General features: G+C 37.5%; 2 protein-coding genes across 2 annotated transcripts in view; one reads left to right on the top strand and one right to left on the bottom strand.

Annotated features, from left to right (window-relative positions):
• Positions 1–20,230, bottom strand: part of cfap45 (cilia and flagella associated protein 45) — a 239,992-nt gene that overhangs the window by 33,631 nt on the left and 186,131 nt on the right. The window lies entirely within an intron of this gene.
• The window catches only part of LOC103028656 (protein jagged-1b), a 98,290-nt gene that overhangs the window by 50,794 nt on the left and 27,266 nt on the right, over positions 1–20,230 (top strand). The window contains exons 3-4 of the mRNA XM_007251005.4: positions 4,349–4,406; positions 18,206–18,460. Coding sequence (XP_007251067.3) covers positions 4,349–4,406; positions 18,206–18,460 — 313 coding nt within the window. The remainder of the gene's footprint in view (positions 1–4,348; positions 4,407–18,205; positions 18,461–20,230) is intronic.

Raw genomic sequence — 20,230 nt, 5'->3', positions numbered from 1 at the left:
GGTTCTGCAGTATAGTGTGTGAGAGTGTTGATGAATAGTAAGCATAAATGCTTTTTGAGGATGTACCTGTCTGTATATATAGCACATATATTATATATGTACAGTACTGTGAAGATGTATTTGTCCCCATGTTTTATAACGCTTATATTTTTCAGATTAACAAACACATTTTAATATCAGACATGGATAACCAGAGTAAATATAAAAACCTATTTTTTTTTAAATGATGATCTCATTTGTCAAAGAAAAAAATGATCCAAAGCAATGTGGCCCTGTGTGAAAAAGTAATTAAAACCCAATAAATTAACTTGGATTAGCCTAATGTTTTGTATTATTCTGCCCACATCAGGCCTGATTACTGCCAGACTTGTAGAATCCAAAAATCACATAAGTAGAACCTGTATCATAACATGAAGCAGGATAAAAGATCTTAAAAAGCAAGACAGTATTCCATTATTTCTTAAGAAATTCAAGAAAAGATGAGAAAACAAAATCATTAATCATCTATCAGTCTGAAAAAAGGTTGCAAAGTCATTCTAAGTACAGAGAAAACATGGACCAGGGATAAACCTAACTGGGCAAATTAAATTACTCCAAAAGGGCATGGACAACTTATCCAGAAGGTCCGTAGAATTACATCTTAATAACTGCAGGTCTCCCTTTAGTTATGGGCAGTGTTAATGATTCAATAATAAGAATGTTATTAGCTCTAGGGGACAAATACTTTTACACATTGAGCTAGGTTGGTTTGCATTTATTTTTTCCTTAATAAATTAATTTATCATTTAAAAATTTATTTTATATTTGCTTAGGTAGAATACAAAAAAAGCTAAGATGAAAGAAATCTGTAAAGGGGCAAGTACTTTTTCACAGCACTGTACACTGCATGTAACATAAACCCAAAACTGCGGATAGGACACTCTTAGCTGGATTTTTCTGGGGTGACACTGAGGTTTAAAAACTCCAGCAGCACTGCTGTGTCTGATCCACTCTCACCAGCACAACACGTTAATCATATTGCCTTGCCTTCCCACTTACTGGATACAACAGAGCAGATTCAGGATGTGGTTGAATGGGAAATTCGCAGCATTAAAGTTCCCTGAAAAATCTTTAGAAAGTGTATGATGCAATCATGTCAACATGAAGCAGACCCTCAAAGCAGTGTTTACAACATCTGATGAAATTCAAGCCGCAAAGAATGGAGGCTGTTTTCAGAGCAAAAGGAGGCCCTACCCAGTATTACTATAGGCCTCTTAATTGCTTAGTTACTGTGTGTATGTGTGTGAGAGAGAGAGAAAGAGAGAGAGAGAGAGAGAGAGAGAGACTCTATCTAGCTCATTCAGTCAGTATGTTTGAGGTTGTCCTACTGCTAAAACTTATTAAACTGTGACTTATTAATAACCCTAAATCAGAAAATGTTGCTACAGTATTGGGATTAGAAATAAAATAACAGTTTTTTTATATTAACTTTGCATTTTATTTGATTGAAGACAGTATCAACCTTATATATAACAACAGTATCCACGAAGACCTGTCAAATGAACATGTTAACCATGTCCAGAACCTACATTGACGTCTCTGCGCTCAGAGGCTTCTGAATGGACCATTACACACTGGAAATTAAAATTGTTCTCAGACGAATATGACCATCCAGACTGTTATCAGCAACAAGTCCAGAGGTCAGAGTCTGTTATGGTATGGAGGGTGTCGGAACACTTCTGGGATGCAGCATTAATGCAGAAACATACACTTTCAAGACGACGTCTTTTATAGGGACGTCCAGGCTTATTTCAGACGATGGAAAATCACATGCTGCACATTATACAAAGGTATAGCTGCAGAATAAAAAAGTCAAAATAGAGAATATATGGAGAAATTTGAAACGAAAGAATGCCACCCATGACCCTATATTGATACACAACTTAAGATGTGTTTGCAGGAAGAATGGGAAAAATGACACAAGAAACACTGTATTACTTGCAATTGTCAGTGCCAACATTTCTTTTTTAGATTTTAAGTGAATTGCAACATTGAAAAAGTGGTAAATGGTTTACATATGGGTTAAATGCAGTTTTGCTAAGCTGATTTGGGGTTGTACAGTATATTGATTTGTATATTTATACTCTTACAACAATTGAAATTGTTGTTGCATTTTATATATTTTTTCATTTCAAAATTTTCCACACATTTGCTATTGGAGACAGGCCAGTCCATAGACATCCCTATCTATGTGGTCTTGAAGGCAGCATATGTTGCTCTAAGAATTGTACTTACAGAACCCCATACAAGCATAGAGATCCTGTTATCCTAATCTTTGATTTAGGGTTGTATATTTATGTGTCCATTTAAACTCTTAACAGTAATAGAAATTCATCATCTACTAATAGAATTACATTACCACAGACAGACCCTCGTCCATCTTTTTTTACCCTTGTCTGCATCAGACATTTACTACCGTGACTTCCACTCCATTGTGCCCTCCTCTCCCCCTCATCCCTTCATCCTCTCGTCTGCGGCAGGCTCTTCTGAGGCCGTCCATGACCGCACATCCACGCCGCCAGTTAGTGGTTCCCTACCTAGAGTGGCACTGCTGGGTCATTTGCATGACAGATGCTGGCTTTCTCTCACTGGAGGAGTAGGGCATGGGCTTGAATTATTCATTTAGGATGCTCTCTCTCTTTCTCTTCTCGCTCTCTGTCATTAAATCAAAGCTATTCTTTTTTCAGCATGGTCCGCCACTTGTTCAACATGCGATTTTCCGCCTGAAAAGCTTGCGAGACCGGATGCGTGTTTGTGAAGAAGTCTCTTGTCGTGTCCTTATGGAAAATTCCACTGCTCGTCTTTGTGGAAATAAGCTTTATAAAAGGCTCTGTCAGAAATGTTCCCTTCGTAGAACTGTCGCGCATTTAAGGAACGGGCGTAGTCTGGAAACATGGCAACTTTATTAAAGCTTTTCTTTAAAAACACAGGCTTTTAAGTAGGACTGTGCAAAATGAAAAAAAAATGAAATACTGAATTTTCTGGACTATAATGCACAGCCTATTATAAGGTACACCAGATTATAGGGCCCATTTTAAGTGACAACAGTAAGGAACAATGGTGTTGCCATGTTTCCCTTCTAATTTAGCAGGTCTTGCCACTGGGGACACCTAAGTAAACAAGCTGTAGTTCTTAAAAAAAGGTTTTATTTCAGTTAAACGAGCGCTATATGTTAATCTACATAGATTTCTCTCTTGAAACCTGTTATTTGAGTGAATAATGTGCTTCTGTTTATTTACAATAAGCTAAGATTTCCAGTATTTTAGTGCTTAGTGCTAGTAAATGCAACCTAACCCAGGGCACTATCAGCTAGCGGTTTGTCCCACATAGCTTCTTTTTACACAGTAATCACGCAGACAACAGTCCAATATACTCACCTCTGAGCTGTGAAAGAGCTAGCGCTGTGGTTAACGGCTAATGTTAATACTGCTCTGGCTTTACTGCTCCTTAAACCTGACTGGTAAAATTCATACATAAGACGCACCGGATTATAAAACACACTGTAATTTTTGGGAAAATTAAAGGATTTTAATTTTATTCTTATAGAGTTGCTTGTCTGTTCATACAATACTAACCAGAAACTGTTGGTCACCATCATTACCACCCATCATTTTCCCATAATAAATCACACACAGATGGTTATGTGAGTGACAGGTGCGATGATATAAAGATAGTCTTCAAATATTATCAAAAGATCAACAATACATCAAACATAATATCTTGTAAATAACGTTTAGAGTATATACTGTGATATGATATATTCCCAAGTACTAGTTTCAGATCTGATCATATAGAGATGATTTAACTATGTAATGTGTGTTTGTCCATTTCTATTGTATTATTATTGATTATATGGTGTTTTTGGTGATCGAGTGGGATTTTGCTTTAAAAATCCATATTTTTTTAAATAAGTGTAAATGAATACAGTCAGGCAAGCGAAAAAATGAGATCTGGGATTAGGCCTGTCACAATAATTATGTTATAGACCTGTCATACAGTATATAGATGCATTGTGTTTTCCTTACCTGGAAAAGCCCATTAACATGAATACACCAGTATGTTGACTCATTGGGTTTGTTTGATTTATGTTTTGTTTGTTCAGAATATGTACAAATAATTATATTCTAATTCCAACATCTGGATATTTTAAATAATTAACCCCTACATTAATTAAAGGCTCTAAACTTTAAAATTGTACACCAAATATAGACCAGACGGTGAAATGTAGCCGCAGTGGGTGCAGGTATGCTGTATTGATTCCCACAGCTGAAGTGTCTCTAACAATCTCTGTTTCTGTTTTTCTTTTCAGAAATCCTTCTCCCTGGTGATCGAGGTCCTTGACTATGACAATCAAACATCAGAGCCAGGTATGTGTGTGTTTGTGTGAGTGTGTGTGGGTGTAGAGAGAGAAGAAATGAAAATCTATAGATTGTATGCAGTCTCATACACTTCACTGCAGATATGGAAAATTTGCTGTATTTACACTGAGAGAGACAGAAAGAAAGAGAAATGAAGAGCGAAAGAAATTATTAAAGATGTGAGTCAAGAGAGCAACTGAAAGATGAAAAGACAGATAAAAGAGAGTGAAGAATAGAGAGAGAGAGAGAGAGATCTGAGAGAGTAAGCACGACTGACTGAGAAAAAAAACACTAATAGAAATAGAGAGAAAAAGACACCCTGAAAGAGAGAGAGAGAAAAAAGGTTAATAAAGATGTGAGAGTCAAAAAGAGATGAACAACTCCAGATAAAAGAAATTGAAGAGTTAAAGAGATCAGAGAGAGAGGGAAAGAGATTAAATACATTCAGACATATAGAAAACATACTGAAAACACACACACAGTATTCGTTTTGATTACACTACATACAACTCCTTATCAGTGAAACACTTACCAATTTGTAATTTTGCTATTCCTTCTTACATCTTGCTGGATGATAAGGAACTCCCTGTCATTTTGGTTGCATCTTTCTTTCATTTTCAATTCACAGACAAAATGTAGACTCTGTAGACTTTTGAGTTCATTGTACTGCTGCCATCATGTGTGCTATCATCAATAAAGATGAATGGGATTTTTTTCCAGAAGAAGCCATGCAAGCCCAAGCCATGACACTACCTCCACTGTGTGGACAAGCTTGCATGTTTGGGATCATGAGAAGATCCTTTCTTTCTCCTCTTCAGCCTTTCCATCCCACTGGAAAAGGTTCATCTTTGTCTCATCAGCTCATAAAACTTTGGCTTGTCTCTTTACATCTTTAGAAATTCCAGCCTGGTCTTCCTACACTTCTTGCTAATTAGTGGTTTGTAGGGAAATCTGTGTAGTTCATGTGTTTATGGAGTCTTCTGTGAACAGTAGATTGTGATGCCTTCACTTCAACCCTCTGGAGGTTGTTGCTAATGTCACTAAAAGATGTATAACAAGTGTTCAGGTATTATTTTGTCCCATTCTTCCTGCATACATGTCTTAATGTGTTCAGAAAATGTTTAAACACTTTACTCACATTTTATATTAAGTATCCTTACCCTGTTCGTCCACAGCCACGCCTTAGTAATTTGTGTGCAGCATGTGGTTTTGCATTGCCTTGCTTTTTGGTTTCTGCTCTTAAAAAATCTCAGTGAACTCCATTTTTGGTCCAGCGCATGGATAGAAAGATTAGGGCTGCAGCTATCGATTATTTTAGTAATCGAGTACTCTACTGAAAAATCAAATTGGATAATCGAGTAATCAGATAAAACATTTGTTTGCTTAAAGAGTAATTACAAATACATTTGATTAATAAATTTCACTTAATAATAAATTACTTCAATTGATTTCCTATTTTAGATAAGTTATATTTTTAAATTCACAGCATACATTTCCAAATTGCAAACACAATAGAAATAGAAATAAAGGGAATAATAATAATTTAATAATTAGTACTTTAATAAATTAAGTTAAATTATTTTCAACAAGGATTTCTTGTAAGTATCAAAACTAAGTTTTAAGGTTTAAAACTAAGTATCTAAACCTCCACTGCCTCCTCCTTCTTCCTGTGCGCGGGTGATGTAACGCTGAGTGTGTTGTCACATTAAAAGCGTTTTTTTTTATTAAATAAACGAATACTCAAGGCACAGAAAATTGCTTGATCAATTTTTTTAAATCAAGTAACTCGAATTACTCGAGTAATCGTTTCACCCCTAAGATAGATCATTTATTGATCCCAGAGAGAAATTTCTGGCGCCCTTTTCTTCCAGGGATAGCCAAAATTTGGAATGTGTTGCAGAAAGGTAATGCAGGAATGGAAGTTGAGCAGACAAGCATGAAATTATTTTGGCCGTTTCATGCCGTGTGCAATCAAATAAAAGTCAAAGTAAGCGTAAGACACACTTAGTTATAGTATGTTGTCAAGTCTTTGTTATTTGGGTTTGTATTTTTTGTTTTTTTTTTGGGTTAAGAATGTTTAGTGCTTTAAGATTAAGCTGTTTATTTGTGCGAACTGTTCTTCTCCCACACTATTTTGTAACTTTAGCAGCACCAATGTAGCATGCCAATAATGCACCATGTAGGGAACTGGATTTAGAGAGAGAGAGAGAGAGAGAGAGAGAAAGAGAGAGAGATGCAGTAGATGTTGAGGTCACTCTCTGAGACTCTTTCATTTCCTGTCTCTCTCTGATTGTTTTTCCTTACAATTAAAGCAAAGCCCTGTGACAGAAAATATGTCGCTGTATTCAAAACGCACACACACACACACACACACACACACACTTGGCGACACTCGCCCACATTCTCACACACTGCTATTTCTTGTAATTATGAGGGAACAGGCTCGAGCATTTAATGAATATATAAATCATACACACACACACACACACACACACACACAAACTCACACACACACACACACACACACAGCTACATATGTTCAGCTGTTATCACTCAGCACAGCAAACAAACACACCAAGAGGCCATTACACAGCTATGCACACATACACACACACACACACTGTTACACACACATTCTTCTCATTCACTTGCTCCGTCCTCGTCCCTCGCTCCGCTCCCTCTCTCTGTGCCCTCGCTGCCTCTGTTGGTAATGGCTAAGATTAGGAGAGAGATAATGAGGGGATGGGAACCAAACTGCGACACACACACATACTGCCACACAAATATGCACACTCTTTGAAAATATCACACACACAGACACACAGAGAGAAAGACAATACATCACTGATTCTTGAGAATTCGGATAAAACATGTCCCACATGGAAAAGTGCTCATTTTATTGGAAATTAAGAACATTTTCTTAAATAATAAAAATAATTAAGGTAATAACCAGGGGTCCAGTGTGATTTTTGTCCCCATCGTCAGGTTTTCTGTCTGGAAAACCACCTATTTTATAAAAACAATATGAGGATGTTGCACCAGTACATTTATGAACAGTGAAGATCTTACCCTTTAATGTAATTTATAGAATTTTAATGTTATCTTCAGAATTTGTAATTTTTTTATTTTTATATATATAATTTTATTTCTAATTTTTCCCATTTTCTCCCCAATTTACACGGCCAATTATCCAACCCACTCATTAGGACTCCCCTATGACTATTAATGCCCCAACACACCAGGAGGGTGAAGACTAACACATGCCTCCTCTGATACATGTGTCTTTTCGAGCTGCTGCTGATGCAGCATTGCTGAGCTGCCAGTGCACTCGGAGGAAAGTGCAGCAACTCGGTTCTGATACATCAGCTCACAGATGCCCTTTGCTGCAGACATCACCCTAGGAGTGATGTGGGGAGAGCGCCATCTGCCCAGTGGCAGCGCTTTAGACCACTAGGCGCCCATAGAATTTATAATTTTTTAAAAACTATTTTAATTCTAATTCTCAAGAATCAGTGACATGCATTCTATATATATATAAAATATCTATATGTAATAGTAATATTATTTATATGATATTATATGCACAGTCCAGTCAGAATATATGACCAACTCCTTGTGTCTACAATACTCTACAGTTCTATAATTACAGACTGTAGTCCTGTATATTTTTCTCTGCATACTTTATTATTAGTATCCTTATTTCAGCCTGTTCTTTAATGTTCAGGACCCCACAGGAGAGAAAACCACCGCAGACAAGCTATTATTATTTTTTGGGTAGTGGGTCATTCATTCTCAGCACTGCAGTGACAGTGATTGACATGGTGGTGGTGTATGGGGTGTTAGTGTGTGTTGTGCTGGTACAGTGAGTGAGTGAATCAAATGCAGCAGTGCTGCTGGAGTTTTTAAACACTGTGTTCACTCACTGTCCTCCACTCTATTAGACACTCCTATCTAGCTGCACTACCTTGTAGATGTGCTACAGGACACTGCCCACAGGACACAACCTACTAGTTGGTGAACTATTTTTAGTCCAGCCGTGACACTGAGGTGTTAAAAACTCCAGCAGCACTGCTGCCTCTGATCCACACCACACCTCATACACCACCACCATGCTGGTGTAACTTCCTCCATACATCACACTTAAACCCGCACAGTGTTGAAGGGCATAATGGAGTGTGGCAGCATGTGGTGGTGTGTAATAATGCCTGCGGCTCTGATATAATCAGAGTGTGAGGATGTGATGAGGAGGCTTTAATTCTATAGTCACTTCATTTAGACTTTCTCCGTCCCACCTAGAGGACGGACGACAGGAGAGAGAGGAGGCGGCAGAGTGGAGGAAGATTAAGAAAGAGGAGAATCCTGCAGAGAAAGTAATAGACAATGAGAGAACATGGTGGGAAATTATTTAGGGATGTGGAGACATTGATAGAGAGAGGGTGTGTTTTGTGCATTTAATTTTAAATGCCTATAATTGTCTTTAAGAAAACATTCATTTTTGAATCAGTTTGAATTGTTGGAGCAATCCAGTTAAACATTTTTGATAATTGAACACTATATATGTATTTTTTTATCCAAAAAACAGTTTTATAAAGATATCAGACTTTACCGTTACTGGTGTTTTATGACAAGTCCAACCAAAATATGTCCCACTTTTATATTTGACTCTGGTTATCAGTGTTATTTTTTATTTTTTTTTATTTTTTGCTTTTTTATTTTGAGCAGAAGATATACAACACAACTTCTCAAAAAGGAGTGGGAAGAAGAAAACTTATTTAAACCTCAAAATTATCAAAATTAACATAACTTACATAACTTACGTAGCCACTTCCCATCAACTTAAATTAAATGAATTTAACAACAGAGAAAATTATATTTACAAATACCTAGATACCAACGACGGTAGTAAAGAAAGTTCTAATACTATAAACAAGCAGCGACACATAACAACATACCAACAATGGTAAGAGGGCAACAATACTAGTTACGGTAACAAAGAAAAAAAGAAGAATATAAAAAACAACAAAACAAACATACAAAGCACATACCAACAGTGATAAGAGAACAACAAAGCATTGTGCCAGATTAGCATTGTTGGCATTGGAAGTTGATAACAATACGTTTTTTTTTTTTTTTTTTTGCACAGCCAAAAAGAACGGATTGGAAACATGTTCACAGATAAAAGTGGGACAATACTGTGTGTATGACTGATTTAATGAGACACTAATAAGTGATAATAACTGTATAATACTACTACTTTTACTAATGTAACATGCACTGTTGTGGTAGCCATCTTGGTTTCTGAACTCACTCATCTGACATCATGGGGTTGAAATTTTTTACTTGCATCTTGGAAATTCACATTTTTGTTGTGTATTTTTTTCTTTTTGGCACACTGTTCCTTTAAGGGTTAACGAGTGCTATAGGTCTAAATGGTTCGACACACAGCTGCTTCCCTCCTGCAGAGCTTTCATTTAACACTCTCGTCGAGGCGCACCACCACCACTGCTGTCTAACCCGCTGTCCCATTGATCCATCCACAACCCCTCCAGAAGCTCCAGGAGGCAAAAACAAGCCGTCCACATTCTCCTGCACTCTTCTCAAGGACGAGCCGAGCGCGACAGTAACGCGGCGGGGCGACACAAAGTTACACACTCGACCCTTTCCATTATCTCCTCCCCTCGCGCCGCCACGGGCCGAGCAGTCTCATGAATCCAGTATGGCTCGGCTCGGGTAATCTGCAGAGATGTGTAAATGGGTTGAATGGCCTTAACAGCAGGTCAGAGCGGGTCATATCTCATCATCCAGTGTGAAATAAGATTAGCTTTGGCGTGAGGCCAGTGATAGTTAACCAGTTGTCACCTTGAATAGATGGATCCCACAATAAATCATGAGGAACTGTGTGTGTAAGCTTTGCTGTAATATTTAATGAATATATTCCGGTCTTATAGTCATGTTAGTCTGGGATATTTCTAATCCAATCCAAAATTAATGTAATTAGTTACGCTTTTAACTAATTTAACAAAGTAAGTAGTGGTTTGAGTTCATAAACGTAAAGTGTTTGATGATTGCTGCTTGCAGTTATCTTTAGTGTTATTATAAATGATGTACAACCAGAGTAGCACCATCTAAGTTAAAGCTTTGTAGTAAATGGGTAATACTTTATTTGGATAGTCCATTATCAGTGCCTCAAAGATGCTCAACTAACATTCAACTGAATAACTATTAAATGTGACTGATTCTCTATAGAACCTAACCCTACACCTAACTCTAAATCTAGCTTTAAGCATGAATTCACCAAAAACCTAACACTATCCCAAACCCTAATCTAAACCTAAACCTTAAACCTAACCCTATCCCAAACCTTAATCTAAACCTAAAACCTTATATCTAACCCTATCCCAAACCTTAATCTTAACCTAAACCTTAAATCTAACTCAAGACTTAATCTTAAATCTAACCCTAAACCTAACCCTAAACTTAACCTTAAGCCTAACCCTAAACCTAACCCAAACTTAACCTTAAGCCTAACCCTAAACCTAACCCTGACTTAACCTTAAACCTAACCCTACTCCAAACCTTAATGTAAACCTTAAATCTAACCCTAAACCTAACCCTAAACTTAACCTTAAGCCTATCCCGAAACCTAACCCCAAACTTAACCTTAAACCTAACCCGAAACCTGACCCAAAACTTAACCTTAAACCTAACCCCAAACCTAACCCAAAACTTAACCTTAAACCTATCCCCAAACCTAACCCAAAACTTAACCTTAAACCTAACCCGAAACCTAACCCAAAACTTAAACTTAAACCTAACCCTGCTCCAAACCTTAATGTAAACCTTAAATCTAACACTAAACCTAACCCAAAACTTAACCTTAAATCTTACCCTAAACCTAACCCGAAACTTAAACTTAAACCTATCCCTGCTCCAAACCTTAATGTAAACCTTAAATCTAACCCTAAATCTAACCCAAAACTTAACCTTAAATCTAACCCTAAATCTAACCCAAAACTTAACCTTAAATCTAACCCTAAACCTAACCCAAAACTTAACCTTAACCTTAAACCTAACCCTAAACCCAACCCAAAACTTAACCTTAAATCTAACCCTAAACCTAACCCAAAACTTTAAATTAATGGATGATCTGCTCCGAAGATTCTTATTCTTTTGGCAATACTTTACTTTCTACAAAACCTTTGCATTGTTTGCATTTGCTTCTGAATTAAAGTAGCTGAATGCATTCATTGGAAGAAGGGTTGGTCACAAACATTTGGAAATATAGTGTATACTGGTTAAAGTAATCAACATTACATTAATTGCATTGCTAACAGCCAAAATATATATGCATAAATGTTATTTTTTTAGCTGGTGATCAGCCTGTGCTGATATGTATGCTGGGTTTTTAGTGATCTTCTGTGATGGGAAGTCTCCAAACCTTTGACTGCTAGAATATTTCAGCCACTTTGCATAAGTGCTGCTCCAGTGCAGTCATCAGAAGAGTTATTATCCCTCCATTCCATTAAAAGTTGAAAGTTTCTGGCAGTGCTCTCTTCACTGGCCTCTAAAAAGGCCATCAAACCGAGCCAGGCGCTAATTACAGCTACTGAGCTAATGGAGGTCTGAGCAGCTACGGTCTATGAATTAAGACTCAGATCTGAACACTATATATTTAATCCCTAGGTGTAAATACATTGATACGCTGACAGAAAATCAACACACCGTAAATAAAACTCTATATGTGTGGATGTAATAATGATATAAGTGATTACACTGTTAGAGTAAAACGATACGTTGGTGAAAACTGTACATATAAAGGGAGGTTCTCCTGCCTGTTGGGGCCTCTAGCCTGCATACAAGATGAGATACGGTTGAGCATTGAGGCATACCAAGGCATACCAATTATTTAATGCTTGGCTTGTAAATCCTGCACACTTGTAGGTCTATGCAGACACATTCCTGGAAAAGTCTTGTTTCTTGCTTTGTGTGGGGACGAGCATTATCCTGCTGAAAAATGCCAGTTGAACATCCTGCCATGAGAGGCAACAAATGTGGCTGCAGGATGTTCCTCACATTTCACTGAGCTATTAGTTCCCCTTATTTCACTACTAGGAGGGACTGACTGTCGCATGCAATGCCTTTCTTCTAATCACAGTCATTGCTGTATGCCTGTTCATAGCAGTTCAGATTTCTCATGTACAACACTTTTGCAAATGAACGTGACAAAGGCTGGCTAAAGAATGATATAAATGGAGAGCAAGAAATATAAAAAAAACTCTGTCAACATGGAAAAATGAGTCATAGAATTGCGTCATTGAAGCACACAATCTAGCACACAATGGTCTTTCACCAAGAAGTACACTACTCAGTAGTAGCAGCCTCCAAAAACACTTTTATATATTAAATACTAAATAAAATAACGTTGCTGTTGTAAATTACCTGGTCGTGCACTTTCACAGCATGAACGCGCAGGTCAGTTTTTTTCTACTGAGAAGCGCAGAAGCTCTGCACCATTAAAATATCAATCTGCCAAAGTCAGCGCACACCCGGCTCTTAAAGGAAGTGGCAAGTAAACACTAATTGGTTTATTTGACGTAACGCCCAAAACACACAAATTACCTTTTTGCACTTTTTTGGAGGTTTTCTGTTATGTTTTGAGTTTAACACCCAGTTCAAATGTAAGCTAAATGAAATGTACCATACTAGATTTCCAGTATGGTAAACAGTATGCTTTTGCCTCTTTGATCTATTAAGTTTCTTATTATTTTACAATATAATTACTTAAAACACAAAAAACAAATTGGCAATAATTGATGAAATAATATACGTAAGGTGTAGGTAGGATTTTTTGTCCTTGCAAAATATTTTTTGTCCTTGCAGCAGCAAATACACACTGACACGCCCTAAATCAAACTGTGTGCTGTGTGATTGATGACTCGCCTATAGATCACTAAAATAGGGCCCATAGTGTCTAATCAGACCACGCCTGTAATTGTTTACATATATTTGTAAAACATTACTGCTTGTGGAGTTTTGCAGTAATCCAGGGTGCGGTTAGTTTTTTTTAGGTAATGAGTGTTTGTGGAAATGAGATACTGTGTCTGATCTGTGTGTGTAGCTAATGTTCATATAATGAGTGAGTGGGTGTGTGTGTGTGTGTGTGGTGGGGTCTAGGATAGTATAGCGTATCTGTGTTTGCACACCTTGATCCTTCCCTGTTTTCATTTCTTTGCTTTTCAGGCCCAATGATCTCATCACCACAACAAGCTTCTTTTTCCTTTGTTTATTCTTTCGCTCATCTCTCTTTTTTTCCTTTCTCTCTCGTTCTCCTTCTATCTCTGTATATTTTCACACACTAACATACACTTACACACACACACAAATGAGACACCCTCAAATAAATACAGTTTTGTTTGAGGACACCCCTTCTAATGTATGCATTCAACTACATTATTCAGAAAATATAAACTTAATTTACTCCAAAGTATCACCATTCCTTCCCCCATTTCTACAACATGCATCCAGATGAATCTTGATTTACTGCCATGACTTTGTTTGACTTACTGCCCCACATTAGGGAGTATAAACTGTATTTATGTGTATAATAACATAGAGCCAAGTAATCAGTTATTAAATTAGTTGCCAACTAATTTAATAATCGATTTTATATTATTTAAATCATCAGTTGTTGCAACCTTGTTACAGTATTTGACATCTTTACCTCTTAACTTCATATTTTGAGCTATATTTTATATTGCATATTGTCGCTGTCCTTTGAAAAAACACTTATCTCCATTTTTGGTGATTTTTAGTTTACTGATTTAAACAGACAAACTGTCCCTTACATTGTGCCAAAATTTCTTGATGAATGGACCAATAGAAACTCTTAAAATGGCATGAAATTACCTCTTTTTTCATCGACTTCCATTGAAAGTTTACAAGGTTTTTTCTCCTTCTGTAAAGTTGCTGTTTTGGAGATAAGTGTTTTTCATTGGACAGCGACGATATACTCTATCCATTCTAGCTTTAGGGTTGTTTTTATATCCTATTGTAAGAATGCTGAAGTGAATGTATGATTAGAATAGCACTACTGAGGTGAATTTCCAACTCAAGATGCATTGTTGACGTAACTGTCCTAAACTAGCAAGCTAGGTTAACTGGCTAGCTTAATTAGTGCCTATAATATTGCTGCAATTCATGATTTGAATGACTAGCACTGCTGAAGTAAATGTAATTTATTTAATGGTGGAAAAAAGTGGCTAATTTTAATAAAAATAATAAATTGTTTACCAGTCTAACTGAATAAGTATCTGAGCATATTAACATTACTTGAATGTTTTTTTTATCACTGATCAAAGCTACAAATAGCACACTTGAATATACTAGCAGATGACTGACCCTATTCTTACTTGCTATACACTGGTTACTGTAGCAACCGCTGGATGAACACTTAACCTTACCTCCGTAATCCGATATCTCACTCAGATTCAGGGTCCGACCTCTTCTAGAGAGATTAAAGCTGTTTGTGTTGCCGCGGTAACGCCCAGCTAACACGCAGAGATTGTCTATTTTCTTACAACGTTGCTACAATGTCGCCATGCTACATTTTCTTAACAATGTGATCACAACCTTGTCATTAGGGAACATTATCTCTTGGTCATGAGACCAAGGGCATTATAAACATGGCTATAATTATATATATATAAATACATAGTAAATTGTAGCTGTGATCATAAGACATCATAAGCTATGTTTATGTTACGTTATACATCAATACAACAAAATTCAGTCCCAGTATACGTAGTGCATTATGATGAACAAAGCTGAATATTTATAAATACAGTTGTGGTCAAAAGTTTACATACACTTGTAAAAAAAACATAATGTTATGGCTGTCTTGAGTTTTCAATAAGTTCTACAACTCTTATTTTTCTGTGATAGAGTGATCGGAACACATACATGTTTGTCACAAAAAACAGTCATAAAATTTGGTTCTTTCATAAATTTATTATGGGTCTGCTGAAAATGTCACCAAATCTGCTGGGTCAAAAATATACATACAGCAACAAAATTTGTCAATTTTGGTGATGTAGCGAGTTGTGTCAATCAAATTAGCTTCATGTCATGGCCTCTTCACTTCTTGTAAGTGATTCTGATTGACTACAGCTGTTGACTTCTCATGAGCCCATTTAAATAGGGCTCATTTGACCCAGTGATTAGACTCAGCTACAAAAGCTACAATGGGAAAGTCAAAGGAACTCAGTGTGGATCTGAAAAAGCGAATTATTGACTTAAACAAGTCAGGGAAGTCACTTGGAGCCATTTCAAAGCAGCTACAGGTCCCAAGAGCAACTGTGCAGACAATTATACGCAAGTATAAAGTGCATGGAACAGTTGTGTCACTGCCACGATCAGGAAGAAAACGCAAGCTATCACATGCTGCCGAGAGGAGATTGGTCAGGATGGTCAAGAGTCAACCAAGAATCACCAAAAAGCAGGTCTGCAAGGATTTGGAAGCTGATGGAACACAGGTGTCAGTCTCCACAGTCAAGCGTGTTTTACATCGCCATGGACTGAGAGGCTGCCGTGCAAGAAAGAAGCCCTTGCTCCAGAAAAGGCACCTTAAGACTCGGCTGAAGTTTGCTGCTGATCACATGGACAAAGATAAAACCTTCTGGAGGAAAGTTCTCTGGTCAGACGAAACAAAAATTGAGCTGTTTGGCCACAACACCCAGCAATATGTTTGGAGGAGAAAAGGTGAGGCCTTTAATCCCAGGAACACCATGCCTACTGTCAAGCATGGTGGTGGTAGTATTATGCTCTGGGGATGTTTTGCTGCCAGTGGAACTGGTTCTTTGCAGAAAGTAAATGGGATAATGAAGAAGGAGGATTACCTCCAAATTCTTCAGGAAAACTTAAAACCATCAGCCCGAAGGTTGGGTCTTGGGCGCAGTTGGGTGTTCCAACAAGACAATGACCCAAAACACACATCAAAAGTGGTAAAGGAATGGCTAAACCAGGCTAGAATTAGGGTTTTAGAATGGCCTTCCCAAAGTCCTGACTTAAACCCCATTGAGAACATGTGGACAGTGCTAAAGAAACGGGTTCATGCAAGAAAACCATCACATTTAGCTGAACTGCACCAATTCTGTCAAGAAGAGTGGTCAAACATTCGACCTGAAGCTTGCCAGGAGCTTGTGGATGGCTACCAAAAGCGCCTAGTTGCCGTGAAAATGGCCAAGGGACATGTAACCAAATACTAATGTTGCTGTATGTATATTTTTGACCCAGCAGATTTGGTGACATTTTCAGCAGACCCATAATAAATTTATGAAAGAACCAAATTTTATGACTGTTTTTTGTGACAAACATGTATGTGTTCCGATCACTCTATCACAGAAAAATAAGAGTTGTAGAACTTATTGAAAACTCAAGACAGCCATAACATTATGTTTTTTTACAAGTGTATGTAAACTTTTGACCACAACTGTACATACGAATTATTCCCTTTTTTTGAATATTATTGTAGCTTATATTTTAAGCCATTTAAAATGTAATATTGATTAAGCATACACCATGTATTTTCAGTTTTTTTATGGAGATATAAATATTATAAAATTGGTTTTGATTTGACAGCGACAATTTCTGAGAATTTGTCCTTTCTCCCAACACACACAAAGGGAAATGTCCTTCACTGGTTCTGTTGTGTCTCACTCCTTTCACTATCTCTCTCTCTCTCAGAGTGGGACACACTAGTGAATGGTGGGACATTTCCCAGCGGGTGCAGAGTTAGTCAATAACTTTCTTTTATCTATCAGAGTCGGATACAATCCCCCCTGGAAGCTGGAAACTGCCCTCCTTACTGCTCTCCTTTTATTAACAGCAAAGGGCGAAGAGCAGGGTTGTAGGTCTCTGACGTCAATTCAGTTCTGTTTGAATGTAACTTTTTAGAAAATCTCATATTTAAAACTATTCAAATTTTCTTTGTAGTTTCAGAATTACTGATGTAGTGATTTGGTTGAATGTAGTCTGGAACGTCATGTGAGCAAAAAATAAAGCATCATTAAGGCAATTGTTCAGGCAATATGACATCAAATCAATCAAATATTTTACCATTATTACAGTTAAGGATTAAGGCAATTAAGGCGGCAAAGTGACTTGTGGTGGGCCCATTCACCTCCCAGCACCGGGGTCTTGGGTTCAAGTCCTTATCTAGATGGAGCTTCCAATATTCCTCTGGGAATTCCAGTTTCCTCTCAAAGTCCAAAAATATAGAGAATAGGTAAATTGGATATTTTAAAATTAGAATAGGATACCCTAAAATGTGTTTTATAAGTGCAATTGTAAGTAAGGATTATTTAGTGGGAGACTAGTTTTACGTTTACGTTTACAACATTTTTAAAGTTTTTTTTTTACAGCTTTTACATATCATATTTATAGCTGTCCAATGAAAAACAAGTTTAAGTTTAGTACATAATTTGAACTCACAAACATGTTCTTACACTGTGTCACAATTCTTTTAATGAATAGACCAATAGAAATGCTCCAAAATGAAGTTAAGAAGGTTTTATCTCTCTCCTGTAACGTTGCTGTTTTTGAGATACATGTTTTTCATTGGACAGCAATGACATGCCTAATATTAGTAGTCTTGTCAACGGACTCTTATTGGTGTGCTGTAATGTGGTACGCTTACCCAACTTGGGCACTGATCCCCTGTCTGCCAATAGGAAGGCCTCATTTTACCCACTATGCTGCAAACAATCTTAAAATCTTAAAATTAATTTTTACGTACTTTTTAAAATGTGTAGGTCAGGAGGAGCTGATCGAGCGCGTGCTGCTGTCGTCCATGCTGAACCCTGGGGAGCTGTGGCAGACGTACCGGCACCACGGCCGCCAGCTGAGTCTGGAGTACCGCCTGCGCTTCCGCTGTGAAGTCAACTACTACGGCCCGCTGTGTAACCATTTCTGCCGCGTCCGCGACGACTTCTTCGGCCACTTCGACTGCGACGTTTCCGGCAGCAAGGTCTGCAAAGATGGCTGGACTGGACCGGAGTGCAGGCAGGGTGAGTCCACCTTTCAGTTCTTGAGTTTTTGTCATAATTTTGGATCTTGATGTCAAGATATTGTTCGTTTTTGATGGATATGTAATCTAGATTTTTAACCAAAATGTTACATGTGTCCAACTTTGGAGCTTGTTGTTACCCAGTGCTGATTTTATAACATATAATGATATTTGCTGACTAATTTGATCATCAGTTTTATTCGGTTATGCATTGCAAAACAATAGAGAACCATACTTGAAAACCTTCCTAAAATATCTGTATTACAGCAGTTCTATTAGACTGACAGAAAATCATAGCACTTTTTACAAAGGAAATTTGCATTTTGGATAAAGATCTAAAAGCATCCACAGAGGCACAAATGCATTAATTATTCAATAGCACAAAAAAATCACTGTAGCTACAAACCCCCACATTGAACTTTCTCTGAACCTTCAGTGTACACTGTCAGAGAACTGTGAGATCTGTAGTTGTTATTTAGTCACCAAAATAAAGATTAACCGCTACATCCAGCTCACTGACACGGACACTGGGGTTCTCTTGTACACTCAACATCAATCAAATGTTTGCACTCAGAAGGAATCAACCAAAAATAATAAAACTTGGTGGGTAGTATACTGCTGCTGTCTCAATAGCTTGTCTAGAAGACAAATATACTATACACTCTAAGCTTTGCAGTACTACCATGCCAATATCCCAAATAACCTGCCCTGCCTATGTAGAGCCTGTACGTGCAGCCCAACTGAGAACCAGTAAATATACAGCTCTGGAAAAAATTAAGAGACCACTTCTGTTTTTGAATCAGTTTCTCTGATTTTGCTATTTATAGGTACAAGTTTGAGTAAAATGAACATTGTTGTTTTATTCTATAAACTACGAACGACATTTCTCCCAAATTCCAAATAAAAATATTGTCATTTAGAGCATTTATTTTCAGAAAATGAGACATGGCTGAAATAACAAAAAGATGCAGAGCTTTCAGACCTCAAACAATGCAAAGAAAACTGTTTAAGAGTTCAGAAATCAATATTTGGTGGAATAACCCTGGTTTTTAATCACAGTTTTTTTAATGCATCTTGGCATGTTCTCCTCCACCAGTCTTACACTGCTTTTGAATAACTTTATGCCACTCCTGGTGCGAAAAATCCAAGCAATTCAGTTTGGTTTGATGGCTTGTGATCATCCATCTTCCTCTTGATTATATTCCAGAAGGTTTTCAATTAGGTAAAACCACAGAAACCCATCATTTTTATTTGGTCTTTTATTTTTTTTCCAGAGCTGTAGATATAGATATAGATATAAATATAGATATAGATTTGGGTCAGGGTCCAGAGGGGAACAAAATGAGTTAAACATTGGCCAATCTGGGGTCGATACTGCGCAGAGGGCCTAGATGGCACCCATGTCACCCAAACCTGGGTGGGCTGTAACTGTGGGGCCCGTATGAGAAGCCCAACTTTAAGGTCCCAGTAACAACTCAAAGCCCATCCATACCCACCTAGAACCCAGATAGCCTGTGTTTTACCCATGTGAGCCCCGCAGGAGCATGTTGGCTGGGATAAGGTCATGGCGTTGCTTGAGTGTTAAGCCCATTCTGGTCAATATCTGGGTGAAAGTGCCCCCCCGGTCAGGTACTGACCAATGATGAATGAGGTACACAGTGTCTGACAAACAGTGCATGACAACAGATGGGCTACAGTCTGTAATAGCTGGCCTATAAGGTAGAATATAAGTCATACGTACAAAAGTATTGGGACACCTGCACATTTTTTT

This window comes from Astyanax mexicanus, chromosome 9 (genome assembly GCF_023375975.1).
Source record: "Astyanax mexicanus isolate ESR-SI-001 chromosome 9, AstMex3_surface, whole genome shotgun sequence".
Classification (NCBI taxonomy): Eukaryota; Metazoa; Chordata; class Actinopteri; order Characiformes; family Acestrorhamphidae; genus Astyanax; species Astyanax mexicanus.
This window is presented reverse-complemented; position numbering and strand designations above follow the sequence as displayed.